General features: G+C 46.4%; 1 protein-coding gene across 3 annotated transcripts in view; it reads left to right on the top strand.

Annotated features, from left to right (window-relative positions):
* Window positions 1-493: 493 nt before the first annotated feature.
* Window positions 494-15008, top strand: part of LOC108546084 (glutamate receptor ionotropic, kainate 2) — a 54161-nt gene continuing 39646 nt past the window's right edge. For 2 of the 3 annotated variants that reach the window (XM_017898012.1, XM_017898010.1), the window contains exons 1-2: window positions 9880-9957; window positions 11527-11646. In XM_017898012.1, the coding sequence (XP_017753501.1) occupies window positions 11535-11646 (112 nt within the window). In that variant the 5' untranslated portion in view covers window positions 9880-9957; window positions 11527-11534. Of the gene's footprint in view, window positions 667-9879; window positions 9958-11526; window positions 11647-15008 lie in introns of those variants that run through there. The other variant, XM_017898011.1, reaches the window with a different exon arrangement.

Below are 15008 nucleotides of genomic sequence, written 5' to 3'. Positions count from 1 at the left end.
TAAATACCCACCTCGTACGTAAGACGCCCACGCGACCGGCCAATTAATTCCCCATCCTACGGCCCTGGTTTCTTTCGTTTCCGCAGTTTCGCGGCCGCGCAAAAAGCCCGGCGTAATTTATAATTCAATAACTCGGTAATTTAACGTTCAACAACTAAAAGCACTTCGACCGCATAATAGTTTCATAATTGGAGCGCCGACGGGCCGGGAATTTTTAATCGAATTTCGCGATTCGAGCCTGTAATTCGGTGCCTCGTTAATTCGATCGGGACGCCGGTGAACCCGTACGATAATCGAACCGCGAAGAAAATCGACGAGAATCGTCGCCGGCATCGAAGATCGCGCGCGTGTCGCGGCGTTCCTCGAGGCGTGCAGCGTCGTCCGGTGCGTGTATTTAGGCTGGTCCACGCTAAATTTAAATCAGTCCGTGGCGAGGCCACTGAACGCGACACTGCACGCCACGTTCCCATCGATTTCGAACTTCTCCACGGTGTCTCTTAGTGTTCGAGAAGCTTCTCGACGGGAATTTCGAAGCCGAAAGCTCGAGACGCGGCGCGTTTTTCCGATTTGCTCCTCAACGTATCGCTCGTATGCGCGATCGAGGATGAAAGGATGAAAGAGTGCGCGTTCATCGTGATCGCTGGATGAATTAGCTGAGATAATCGAGTAAGTATGTGTCTCTGTATCGAAATATACGTATTCGTATTTATATTTGGAAATACGGAATTCGATTTCCCGGATTCGGAACTCGACGATGTATCCGTGACGCGATCGGAAGGTTCCCCGTCGCTTCGTTAGTTTTACCCAGTGTATTAAACGGTTTCTGCCTGTGTCCAATATGGCGGCGCTGGTACAGTTTCAGCATCCGGCGAGGAACGAGATTCGATCGCTGCGCGATTATATCGTTGGCTGTTTATCATGCAGAAAATCTGCCCTCGACGCCGGCACAGATTAAAAGAACAACTCGTCTCGCTTGATCGTCGATGCGATCGCTGAAATTCCGCTCGAAAAGTATGGCATTTCGTTATAAAATGTTCCACTCGCGATGAAAAAGCGCGGTACGCTGGCGTGTGTCGACGGAAATATTTGCAAGCGTGTAGAACGCGCTATATTTATCGAAAAATTTCTCCGTACAAATTCCAACTAATAACCGATTCATCGAAACCGCGACTATTCGAAACAATCGTTGCCAGGCGTTCGGAACTATTCGTTCCTCCGGCAAGCCGTGGCAGGCGATATTTAAAGCTCTCGAAAAAGGGGAGTTGTCGCGAGGAGAAAGAGAAATGGGGAAAAAATGAGAAAAAATAAGGAAAAATGTCGGAATGAAAAGAAGTGGAGGAAAACGGGAGAGGAAAGGGGAAAAATTGTGACGGGAACTCGCGGATATTCGTCGAAAGGCGCAATGCCAGGACACCGAGCTGTCGATAGCTCGGAGTTTTCGTTGGGTCGCGCGGCTCGTATCGAAACGAGGCCGTCGTTACGTTTTTAACAACACCGACACTCGACATCTGCCTTTTTAACGATCATGATCCACGTAATTCCGGGGGAATAACCGAGCTTGTCTCACCCCGCGCGTTCCGTCGAGCTTCTCCACGACCGTTCCTCCGACTCGGCAATTATGTCGGGTTCAGCTGCAATTAAGCTCTAGTTCGAGCCGTAAGTGGCGCATCTAGAACTACTATTACCGATAAATTTATAGCCTATCGATATCTTATAAAGGGGCGGGGGGTGGGCCAGTTAAGGATCGGGTAAATGTAAATTGTCGACGAAAGAGCTTGAGCCTGGTAATAATGTATCTATTGATCAAGGAACGAACGAGAAAAAGCGTTCGAGACGACAGGTGAACTTAGCACGAGTCGACGCGCGAAATTTATCGTCGCCTGTAATTGCGAATCACGTTCTTTGTCAATTTGGAAATTCGTTGCGAGAACATTTTTCCCCGGCGAAGCTTATGTCTTTCGTTGGAGGAGAAAATTCGGGAGCGCCCTTCCAACGGTTCCAATTATTTTCGCTGCTATCCCCGTTAGAAAGCCAGTTTCCCTGCATCGTGCCGCCTAATTGGAACATTCTAATTTCCCCTGTCCCGTTGTTTTCCTGCCCGCTGACATCGCTAATTCCAATTTCCGGCGTTGCAACAATTCACTCGACGTGGCCGACGATAACCGTAAGGAACGAAAAAGCCCCTAGAAATTCCCCGGTAACCCGTGGCCCCTTCTCCGTTTCGATTCCAGTCTACCGGAGACGGCCCCGTACGTTTCCACGCTCTACGATCGCTGTTTTTTCCCTGATTTTGTGGCCACGAGAAACCCTGGTATTCATAATCCCTGCTAGACTGCGAAAGAGGGGAGAACTCGAAATTCCACGCGGTCTACTGAATGGACCCGGACCCGATATTCGATTCAATTTCTGCACAGGAGTATATACCAGACCGCTAGCCAGGAGAGCTCGAATGGAGACCAATGGCCGGCTGTTTCTACCCCGTAGCTCGGATCGGGCTCGATCCAGCGCGAGTACCTCACGCTGGGAAACTCGACGTCCGACGCGTAAAAAGAGGAGTCGACTTTATGGTTGTGCGCGCATCGGCCACCTGTTTTTAACCAGCAGTTCCCATGGCTCGGATATTTTCTTGCTTCCCCTATTTTCTTCCTTTTTTACACCCTCCTCTCGGGGCTTGATTTTTAAAGGCGAAAAGTAAATTAGCTGCACGGCTATCATTTATCGCGATCATTATTCGACTCCGCCGAGCCGAGTCGTCGCGTTCGTATCGGATGAAGAAAATCGAGGAGACGTCGATTCGAAATTATCGGGTACATTTGCGCACGACGAGTCGTAAATAACCGAGACTGACGCGGTAATGAGCGGTCGATCTACTTGTAGCCCGTTCCCCTCGGCTATGTAATTAATTTGTCAGCTTCGAGTCGGAGAGGAGCGTTTCCTAGTCGGATAAAACATCGAATTATGACAATCCAGCTGGATTGCACGCGGTATATCCGCGTTTCCACACGAATCAGACGTCAAGGCTGAACGTAACGTACGTTAACGCGACGCGAGAATAAAGCTCGTCGCGAGGATTCGCTCCAAGTTACAGACGTCGCTCGGGCTTTTTCGAAATCTCGTTTCCAAACAAGCGAAACAAACTGACCGTGACAAAGGGTCGCCGCGCGAGGACGGATAGAAGATTTTCCACTATGAAACAATACTCGCTGTAACAACGTCGCTTTACAAGTCCGTATCCATTATCGTAAATTTCGACTCGTACGCGAGCAAACGCCGTTGTTGAAATGGCACAACCGGTTTACCGAACAATGCGTAAGATTTAGTATCGATCGTTGGAGAAAATGGGTGGAAAGTTTGGACAAACGAGCCGGGTAACGCAACTGTGGACCGGGTCTTGCGTACACCGCGGGAAAATATTGCGATTGGCGGTGTCAAAGGATTGAAAACGGTAGAAATTTCAGCAAAACGTGCGGGAAAACAGGCCACGTTGCAGGTTCACCGACATTTTTAGGAAGTCCGTGTGAAGCGCGAAATGGGCCCGTGACTGTCGCTCGTACTTTGTCGGCCACGATGAAAGTTAGTTCCGCGCGCGAATTTTCACTCGAACGATAAAAATGTCCGCAATATTCAGCGAGACATCGATTTCACCGTGTACCTTTTGTCCGGAAACGCTGCCATTAAGATTCCGTCCCTTCGATCCGACGTTAAGTTACAACCCGCGTAATTGCACGTTGATACGCGTGCGAGATAATAACCGAAGGGATTTTACTTTAATCGCAACGAAGGTTGCCCGCTCATTTTTGCTAGCCATCGTTCGATGCATAAATAATCGCGGATAAATCCACCGTTCCGCGAAACGCTAATATTATTCCAACGACTCGCGGCAGGTTTAATTCGTCGTTTGAAAAATCAGCTCGCTCGATCCCCGTTTAATTAAATTACCGTTTAAAGCACGTTACATCGAAACATCATTTTTTCCCCGATTTTTCTCCGGCTCGGGTATTATTGCCGTCCGCGAAATCGATTTTCCATTAAGTTGCTCGCAAAACGAACGAAATGATAATTAATCGAAAGACCTTCCGAAGAATTTCTTCTCGTCCCTGTAATCCCGGATTGAACGGAAAAACGGCGAAGAGATGGAGGATTTGCGCGAAGACAAAGGGATGATGACGCGAGGCGTCAATTTTCAGAATTTCCCAGTCATCTGTGCGCCATTTCTCCGCGACCGTCCTGCGACAAAGTACACAGAAAGCGGGAATAGCGCGAAAATAGTCCTTTGATGTCAACTACAGTCACTATGGCAGTTTGCCGAGCTTCATTCCCTTAAAAACCAACGTGCCGGATTTATTTACAAGCGAAATTCACCGAACATCTCGTTTCTCGTTGAATCCTCATCGAATCGGCAAGTTTGTTCCGCGAACACGGATGATCGTTGAATAGAATCTCCTCGAATATGAAGCTGGAGCAATTAGAGAAGCGACACACCCTTGACGAGTGAGTGTTTGATTCCATTTCGTTGGGGTTTGGTCGTTAATTGTCTGGATCGATAAAACGATCGGTTGGTTTAATTAATTTTCCCGCGCATCTTTCCGCGATAATTAATATGCTAAATTCCGTTATAAACGGGGAAAAAATTGGTATAATTAGAAGGAAATAACGCAATAATTAAAATTTGAATATCTGATCGTCGATAACCCGTGCAATTAACGCGTTTTCAGCGAAACGAGGAACCGGGCGCAATAACTAAGCTTGCAAAACACAATTTTCGCGAGGCTATTACGGTAATAGCGCTCTGTTCCACCTCGATTCCCGCGCCTTGTACTTATCAGCATTGTCTTCGCTACCGGTATTATCTCTATCATTGCCGCGTCAGTTATTATTATTCGCACTCCGATGTTTGTCGCGCGTGAGTCAATTTCAACACAGTGACGTGTACTTTTCCCGTGCGATGCATCGGTGTTCGTAATTACCAATATTCGCGTTCAATTCGTCTGGGAATCTAATAAATCCGGTTGATCAAATTTCCGCTCTCGACGCTGATGAAACAATAACGAGTAATTTCCCGAATAAACAAAATTTCTCCAAGTATCGAAGCCAAATTTCGTAGTTTCGAACGAATCTCCTGTCGGAACTTTCCTCGATTGCCTTCACTCGCAACTTATTTTCCCTGTAACTCTGGGTACGCCCCGACTCCGTCGACTGTTTCCTCGTTCCCTTATTACGTGTAACCAAAATCTCCGTTTAATCGAAAAAACAGAACGCGCAGTTTATCGCGGATGCTGATATAAATTCCCAATTTTCGTCTCGCGAATTTTCCACGACGATAGCGAATATCGTCGAATTTTTCGAAGCATCATTCGCGATACCCACGAATCGCGACTCTGACGAAGTAATTACGATGTCGATCCTCCGTCGAGAAGGCCATAGCCACCTTCGATGATTTCGTATAATTCAAGCGCACTTTGGATCTTCGAAGCTCCAACAAAGGAAAGAGAGCGTGCAGACGATTCGACGAACAACACTGCAATTAACTTGGACCTCTCGAACGCGGGAAAGTAGGAAGGATGCGTTAGAAGCAGCGATCGAACGGCCATTTTGAGTTACGGGCCGAGAACTCGTTATCGGGGGAAAAATCCTGCGTGTAGATGGGGAAAACTTCAATATCGTTGTGAATCGAAAATTCGTGATAAAGGGAAACGGAGAATTAAGAAGAGAGTGGAGAAATGGATCGACGCAATAACTGGATACAGCGTGCGGAAACCATCGAATCTATTTCTTGATACGGTCCGATTCACTTTCATTTCCCAGGTGTAACGTTTCACTTGCGTATCGATTCCAGTTGCGTTTTCATCGAGATACACGCGCGTATGTATATGTGCGCAACGATATTAGGTAATGAAAGGAGAAACAACGAGAATGCGAGATCCTACCGTCGAGATCAGGCTTTTCCTTTGCGTAATGAAAATCCGCTTGTATCAGGCAACAAAGGACGTTGGAAAAATTCTGCCAATTAATTATAAATCGCCCACGATGAAATTGCGTTCGTAGATTTCACGGATCGCTGGGTACACGACGAAACGAACATCGTTAACTTGCACATCGTGAAAGGGTTTCCCGTCATTGTAATAATATGGCGAAATTAATGCCGTTTCTTTCAAAGATTCGTACTTAAATTAATAAAATTCTGTCTTTCTATCCACGTCTCGAAATGCCGGGGAAAATGTACATTCGAAAAACGCGAATAAAATTGCAGAGAAGAAACGTTTGCCCTCTTCATTTACGATTGCACGAATTGCAATAGTAATTAATTAAATAAAGCGCACCCTCTTTCATACGTTGTAATAAGAGAAAGAATGATTTTTAAAAAACTTTCCCGTAAGAGGAATATTTAACCATCGTTTCTCTGTATATCGAGGGCAAAAGATAATAGAGAAAAAATTGAATAAAATACTGCAGCAGTCGTAGAACATTTAACGGGTATGGCCAAGTCCTCCGGAAATCATAATCATCCCCATCTTTTTAATTTTCTAGCTCCCGCGCGAATTTTCCAACCTGTCGAGTCTGGGATTTCGATTCTCCGACCGCGATTATAGCCTTCCGATATTCTAAATCTGACGCATATACCCTCTCACTCGTATAATCCGCGCACTCGAAAATTTCACGCGCAACGATTCGATTCATCCTTCTGGCTTATCCGCGAATACTACCCCGAGTCCAGTCGCGTCGTTGGAAACAATAATTAAGGAACGAATATCGCGAACGATAATTGCGACGAGGTACGAAAGGTCCATCGACATACTCGATGTGGCCGCCGGCGTCGCGATGACCCCGGAGGAAGCGAAACGTTCGAGGGGTTGCTGAAAGTATCAATTGAACGAATTCCGTCGTTCTCGCGGATCATTACAGTTCCCAACCCGAACCAGTCGACAGAACAGCGACTTTAACGAAGGTTGACACAGATTCTCAACGAGCCAAAGGGTGACCGAGGGTGTTTCTGTATCCGATAAAAATCGCGCCCCTCTCAGACGCCTGTCGGGCTTCCTTCATCTTGACCTTCTTTCGCGTGCTCGAATCAATCCGCCGGTATTTTTCGCGACAGCCGGGGAAACTCGCCAACTTTTCCGCTAAATAAGTCATCCCCCGCGTTGTTTCGTCGTCGACAGGGGGATGTTCGTTTCGTCCGTTGAAGTCGAGCAAACGATTCGCCGCGAACTTCGCCATTAACCTTTACTCTGCAACTCGCCGTTCTCCATCATGGCGTTGCCTGCCATTTTACGCGCACGCCGTTCCGCCAAGGGTGAAACGTGTCGGTTATTAATATGCACGCGTGTACTTTGGTGTCGGCGAAAAGTAATTCGCGATTTACGATGAGTTATCGGACAATTTTTCAGCGCGTTGACACGTTTCAAATTAAACCGATTTCCCGCTGAATTTTCGAACACATTGTTCTATCGGAAACACCCCGAATCGCATTATCGCGCCGCAACTTTCGCCGGGCGAGGTAAATCGCAGCATTTGTCCGGGGAAAATAAAATTTTGACAGAGTTAGTTCATTTAACTTCTGACGAGAACGCGGAACTTGTTTTCTCCCGGTTTTCAATAACCGACGATGCAAACTCTGATACATTTCCTACGTAACGGGATCCACGTCACATACTCGATTACATTTTTCCTCTTTTTCTGTCCCTCCTCCCTTTTTCTCTTTTCGTAGTTGTATTATCCGAGGATGATCGTCGGAACCGATTTCTTATTTCTCAGAGAAGACGGTATTCGTAAAAATTTTAGATTCCAGATTCCAACAATGGCGGAATGCTATTTCCTTTTTCGTATTATCCGCAAGGTATTCGGAATTTATCACCGTCGTAATTTCCCGGCATTTACTTAATTAGAATCTCGAAACAGGAGAGTTTAGGGAATCAAAATTTCCGAGATTGGCTATTCCGTTTTATCGTAAACGGATTTCAGTTTCGCGTCTCGATCGTAACGCGTAACAACGACACGACTCACGGGATGGACGTCTTTCGTTTTATTAAACTCTGTTACGACTTTGTTTACATTCGAACTATTTGTCATCGAAATCGTGGACGTGGAACGATGGCGGAAATGTCAGGCGCCACGCGAGGCAGTTAAAAACTTTTGCCCCCCGTTCATCGCCTTTTATTTTATCACTCGCGTATGAACAGAAATAACAGCCCGAAAAATTCGACGGGGAAAGGATGAACGCGTTAAAACATCGAGCGTACGAGAAAACTTAGGATTCGTGGAGAAACTCGTCATCGGTCTCGCGGTTTATTTTTCTTTATTTTTCTTAATTTCTTGCTACCAGCTTCGTGGATTTTCGAGTAAGTCGTGCAGATATTTCGACGAAATTTTGAGTGGCTGCCTTGGAGTAAACCGATACAACGACTTGCCCGATGTCGAGCCCGGATATAGACCTTGTACGCCGCGTGCGAATGACAACTGTTTGGGATAGCGTAGCAGAGATCGAGTGACTGTTTGGGATTGAACTTTGGTCTCCGTTGCAGCGCGTACTCGAACGAATCCTAGGAACGTACGTACAGTTTTGGACCAGTAGGGTACGCAGTTTGAATATGACAGCTACCCGCTGTAGTTTCGAGGATAACTCGCTCGAAGGGGCCGGAACAGGCGGGCTAAAATCGAATAACACGAACGAGAGGATAAAAAAGATACAAACGTCTTTAGTTCTCGGCGTTGGAAGATACAAATGGCATGGGACACAAAGGAACGTACGGGGGTAACGATAGGAAGGGTGAAGGAACAATGGGTAGGATGGAACGCAGGATTTGAAAGGGAGAAGCTGGACGAGCATTCCGAATGCTTTCGATAAATTCGAAATTGATCGGAAAATCCTCTATGTTCCGACCGATTGCGAACTCTGCGATATTCTCATGAAGTAAACTCGCTGCCAAACAGGCAGCAATCGTCCTGACCCCCTCTTCCGCGAACCCTTTTAATCGCGAATTTCATTAGTTAATTAAAAATCGCGTGGAACCTTTGGACCCGTTCCGCTTGACGCGCTTCGCGAATATGAATTGCCTCTGTTCCATTCAGACCTGTCGGACGGGACGCGTTTCCGCTTGCCGTATTACGTGCCGCGGGTGCGGCCACGAGCGAACGGGTTAACCCCCGGCCGGGCTGTTGTAATTCGTTGTTTTTAAGAGGGTCGACCGTCGACCACGGCAGAAGCTTGTCACGCGATCGCGTCGTTAAACGACCAGGATTAAAGCCAGCGTTAAAGTCAGCCACCGTTCTCCCACGCGAAACGCTCGTCCGTTCAAACGTTCAAATTTACGCCGCGCTATAATTCCAGGTTCCGCTTCCGATTACGCGTCGTTCCACCGCGCCGGATCGCAACCGGGCCAAGCTTCCCGCACGCTCGCCTTGCGATTTACGACCGATCCGCGAGATATTCGACGGCCGCGTTTGATACGGAATAAATTAGCCTGAAGTGATAGAACGTGGACCGGAAGTGCACCTCTGCGGACTTACGGCGCGCGCTTGGATCGATTCGGGGTGGAGGCAAAAGCGGAATAAACGTAATCTCGAATTTTTCTCGCAATTATTTCGGGCAGGTGATAGCTCAGGAAATAGTCTTTCATCCGTGTGTCGAGTGCAAAAATCGTGCGTGCCGTTGTGAACGACGTCGAAGGAAATTTCGTCGAGTTTCGTCTGACCTCTTTGTCTACGATATTATGAGGGATTAGCGAGCAGGAAATTGGACGAAGCACGACGCAGTGAAGGCCATGGTTTGTAGATAAGACCCAACGTAAACATCGTCAGGCTCGACAGGCTCGGACAGGCTCGCGGTTCATTTCCGCAGATATTTTGCTGTCTCAGTTGCGTGTTATTCCTCGCCGCATTCGGACGACGCGGCTCTGCGTGTGACCGACCTCGTGCGCTGTTGATCATGGCACGCGCCATCGGGACTTCAATCCTAAGGTAAGACGTTAATAATATATAATACGTCGTAGATCTTTACTTTTTACTCAAATCAAGTAGATAATCTGGTAAAAGATCCGTCCGCGAATTAGATAACTCGGAAAGAAAGCAAATTATTCGACTCTCTTTCTAAATTAAAAGATTATTACAAAGTTAGACAAAGCGTAACGGGGATTTTAAACGACCACCGAGATAATTAAAGAAAACCTAAAGACTGAGATCAAAGCTGCGTATTCTCTGCGGAAAGGGAGGCAAAATATCGGGCAAAAAGCGAGTGAACTCGGGCAACTCGTGGTCATGCATTTATCCGAAATATTTCCCGATCATTCCCCGCGATCAAAGGCGTTTGCATGCGATTGATGCCAGGGAAATCGCGCATTCGATCGACACAAGAGTGCACCGACTTCACTCGAGCTCTATCGCAAAGCGTACGTGACAAATACTCGATGCCTCTTAAATTCGGAAATCAGAAAAATTCCCGGGCCATGAAATCACGCGCTGTCCGTCCACCTGGTCTTGCGTTCTTCCGCCTTTGCGATCCTGCGCCGAATCACCGGTTTGATCGACCGATCCGGAACGCGAGGGGAGAGTGGGATCTAATTCGTCGTTTAACGCATTAGAAATTGGAAGAGGGTCCGTGAATCTGGTAAATAATTCGCAAATTCCTTTTAACAGTCGGAGGACAAATTCGTGGTAATTAATGAAATTAGGCGAGCATAAAATTTGTCAAAAATATATCTCTCTTGGAAGATTTCGAGTCGAATGTCACTCGACTAGAGTAATTAATTCCGACGCTGCCAATTTATTTATAGCGACTCGTGTCCCGAATACGGAGAGTCGAATTTCCGGATCAAAGTGATCACCGCGTGTGTAGATCTTCTCGTATCTGATAAGCTCGTTCAGCTAGAGGAAAGCTAGAGAAAAGAGCCGGAAGCGGTTAAAAGTAACGAAAATCCGCGTTCTCTGGAATATGTAATTGATTATAAAAGTTGGGCGAAAAAAAAATTATCTAAAACTGCATAGACGGTTACGACTTTGGGTTTTATCTTTAAACGCTGCCATTGGCAGAGGAAACTCAGATAGTTGAAACAAGAATCGCTATTCATTCGGCCCTCGTTTCACTCTATGGTATTGCGAACGAGGAAACATTAAGCACAGTATCATTACAAAGTTTGAATAGGATATCGATTTCTGCGAAATTTCAATTGTGCCTGGCGCGCTATTTTTTCGCGGATTCTCTTCTGGCAAAAAAAAATAAAAAAAAAAAAAAAAAAAAAAAAAAAAAAAAAAAAAAAAAAAAAAAAAAAAAAAAAAAGGAAAAAAGTGGAGGGAAAAATATAGCGATTTCATTACTATCGCGAGTGGAACGACTTTCCATTGGACGAAACATAACTCTCGTCGCTAGTTACGATAAATGTCTATGAAATACATATTCGTCGAATCTAACTCGTTGAAAAATATTCTATCTCTGTCGAAATGTTTGGTACAATAATATTTGATTAAACGTCGCGCTAGGCAAAAACAAACCGGCGGTATTCCTGATTTTAATTAACTGCTACGTTTTTCCAGATTGCACTATGGCTTTTAATATGGATCAAAGATTACTCGCCGCTGTCGCAGTCGTCGTGGTCGTTTTGTCGATGGCAGCAGTCCCAGGCAGCCATGGCGCATCGCGTCTAATCAAAATTGGTGAGTGACAAAACGAAGAGAAAATTTGTTAACGTCCTCAAAGGATTGATAAAGTTAATCCGCTTTGATTCTATTCGCGAAAAGTGCCCTTACATTAAATTAACTCTCTGCCATTTCGATGAAGACCGATATCGAATCTGTCCCCGGTCACGCGAATTTTCGCCACGGCAGAATTGCCGGATCGAAACCGAGACAAAAACGCGAAAAATCTACATCCGTCCAGCGAAATTTCGCTTTCGACGAAAACACCGAGTGCTACGAATTTCACGGAAAACAAAAGGTAAACCTGAAGGAAAAATAGAACATGCGCGGGTGAAAATTAAATTTCTACCAGTGTCGGGACAAAGCCTTTCGCCCTCCGCGTCCCGCGCTCTCCGGGCGAAGATAAACGTACACAACGAAACGTTCCATTCCGATGGGACGAAACGCGAACGAAAATATTTCCGAAATAACGATGCTAGCTAACTACGAGAGCACCTAGAGCACAGCCCTCGTCCCTCGAACGAAATAGACGATACCCAAGGCTCCTCGACTTCTTTCGCGTCCTTCTTTTCGACCCGAATAATTCGCGAACGAGTCGCAGGGCCGATACCACCGGGATCCTGTAAATTGCACGTACCTGAAATGTGGCCGCGTATCGTCGAACCGGAAGCACACCGCCGGTGTTTGCACTTTATAGGCGCATTACACGACTGCTCTCACGGAAGTCACGTACGTAGCCGCGGGTTACCGAAGAAGTACGCGTTTGTCATGGCGCCGGCTTAGTAGAAGCTCCCCTTATGAAAATGCCCAAATATTTAGAGAAGAACGGATGGGTTTCATAAGAGGTCTGTTCTAGTAGCTGCATTTACCATGATATGTACACACCGGGCCGCGCGCACATTCGTATACATCCGCCGCCGTGGTGAACGCGACGCGGACTGGATATTTCGTTGAGTAGCCCTGCTGAAAATCCCTCGGAATTCGTATACATACCTTGCATGCTGCCAGCTGATTCATGTCGGCGATCGTAACGAAAGAATTTTCTTCCTCGAGAGGAATTATTTAAAAGTTTCCCCGTCCGAGAGCATGGGCGAGGAGAAACTTCTTTGCCGTTCACCTCGAGGAACGTTCTCGTGAGGTGGCGTGTGAGATGAAAGGGTCGCGTGTTTCGTTAAAATTTAATACAACGCCGGTACAAGGCTGCTTAATTAAAGGAAATTCAAGCTTACTTCGGATCAGTGCTAAGACGGAATAGTTTATCCCGTTTTTCTCGTTAACAGCGCGAACCAGACGCGAAGCGCAAACACGCGGGAACGTCGCGTCGAATCGATCCCTCGAATTTTCGATAGATTTTTCTTTTTTTTTTATACTTCGACGAAACGTGTTGTCACGATCGAACACGAACTCCCAATATTTGGCGTGCTTCCCTTTCGTGTACCCAACATTTCCGATATCCGTATACGTAGCCCAAAAAGGCCTCTCCAAGGAAATCAATTTCCAATCGCCGACTCTCTTCTCTTATCTCGCATTTTTCTCACCTATCTCGTTGACGCGTTTGTTCGAATTAAACGGAAAATGGAGAAGAGGAAATATTCTTAACTCGAAAAGAATTTCCCCATCCTAAAGATGCCGGTAGATTAGATCTTCGATTCTCGTAACGCCTGACCTCCTTCGCTCGGTGCCACCTTCGAGATTTATAACCTTTGGGTCCCGGCATTCGAGAAACAACATTCTCGCGTGTAACGAGCGTGTCAAAGGCAATTACGCCTTGAAAGATGCCTCGAGGTACGAGATAAGGGAAGTTATACAACTATTTATCATCGTTTCCTTAAAATTGCCATTTCGATCCCCGCGCGTCACGCGAGGGTCCTCCTCGTCTCGAGTCACCCTCTTAGCACTGTGATTCCGTTTTATAATTAATCCCGGAATTTTTCGCATATTTTAACCGTAAGTCGGGATCGGGATAAATAGACGGTGGCCACGAGCCGCAAATTCGAGCAACCGTTCCGACTCCTTGCGCTAAGCGAGGCTGCATTCCGTATGGCTGACTATGAATGGGCCATTCTACTGCCTCAAGTCGAATCCCATTCATCAGCGTAACGCTATCGAACGACTCGGGTACAAATAATGAAATATCCTCGGATGATGCACAACCGACGGAAATGCGCCGCAATAACAATTTATTCTACAACCCTAATATGCGCGAGCCGAATTTACGAGCGAAAGGATCGGGGAGGTTAACGGTAATCGTTTTTATTATTATCGTTCTAAATTGCGCAATTTGTCGCGTCAAATTATACTATTTCGGGAATAGTTGACAGATCGGATAAATAATATCGACATTACTATAAATACTATCCGGTCGATTAGCCATTTCGATCCTATTGTCTTTGGTGTCTATGCCAGTCCACACCTGAGTGCTCGCAGCGCGTTATGGATGACTATAATCGATCTCCCGCGTCGATGATATTTCATTGTCGTTTTTCCTTCCGATATCGCAGTCTTGAAACGCCACTGTCGTAATTCCCGGTATCGCTTTGCTAATTTAAAAGCGACGCGAGCAACGCTACCCTAGGTCACGTTATTACAGATAGCACTCTGAGCGAAAATATGAGTCGCCTTGGCGGTGGAAATTTCGGCGAAAAATGTAATTACGCGATCTGCGGAACGAATATTCGTCTCGAGGTAAATTATTCCAGAACGCGATACGTGACCGGCATCGCAGAGACTCGTGTATTCATCGATATTTCTTTCCCGCTTTTTGTCCCGCCTTCGAGATAATCAACGAATTGTAGCGCGAGTGGGTGCAGCGACTCGATTGAATTATCAGCGAACAAGACACGTAAACGCGTTCGTACGAGGCTAGTTTTCATTGCTTTACGACCCTCTCTCGAGCCAGCGCGCGTCTCGCCTTTTCCACTAAAGCCGGTGTTGTTCACGAGAATTACTGGTCATTCGAAGGGTGTAAGGAACCCTCGTGGGCGGACGGTGAAAATTTCCAGCGTGCCAGCGCGATGTGACTATAAATAAGGATTATATCCGCGTACGACGTGTCGCGCGTATAAAATTATACGCCCCGGTCGGTGTTCGAATAGACAGCTTTACGGCCTGCCCCGTAATTTTAGTCGAACGTAATAAACAAGCAGAACTGCAAAACCATCCACAACGTTGCACAAGTTTAATCAGCTCCCTCTTCAGCTCCCGATCGACTTAACGATCTCTCGATCCCGCGTTCGGCTTTCCGTGAACGTGATCTAACGTAACGAAACGTCGGAGCTAATTCCGAGCTAATTTCAGGTCGATTTCAAATTAATTTCGAGTTAATTTCGAGTTAATTTCGAGTTAATTTCAAGCCGATATCGAACGAGCGACTCGATTGG

The sequence above is a fragment of the Eufriesea mexicana genome, unplaced genomic scaffold (genome assembly GCF_001483705.2).
Source record: "Eufriesea mexicana isolate 0111107269 unplaced genomic scaffold, ASM148370v2 scaffold605, whole genome shotgun sequence".
Lineage (NCBI taxonomy): Eukaryota > Metazoa > Arthropoda > Insecta > Hymenoptera > Apidae > Eufriesea > Eufriesea mexicana.
The sequence above is the reverse complement of the archived record's forward strand: the minus strand, read 5'-3'. Positions and strand labels throughout refer to the sequence as shown.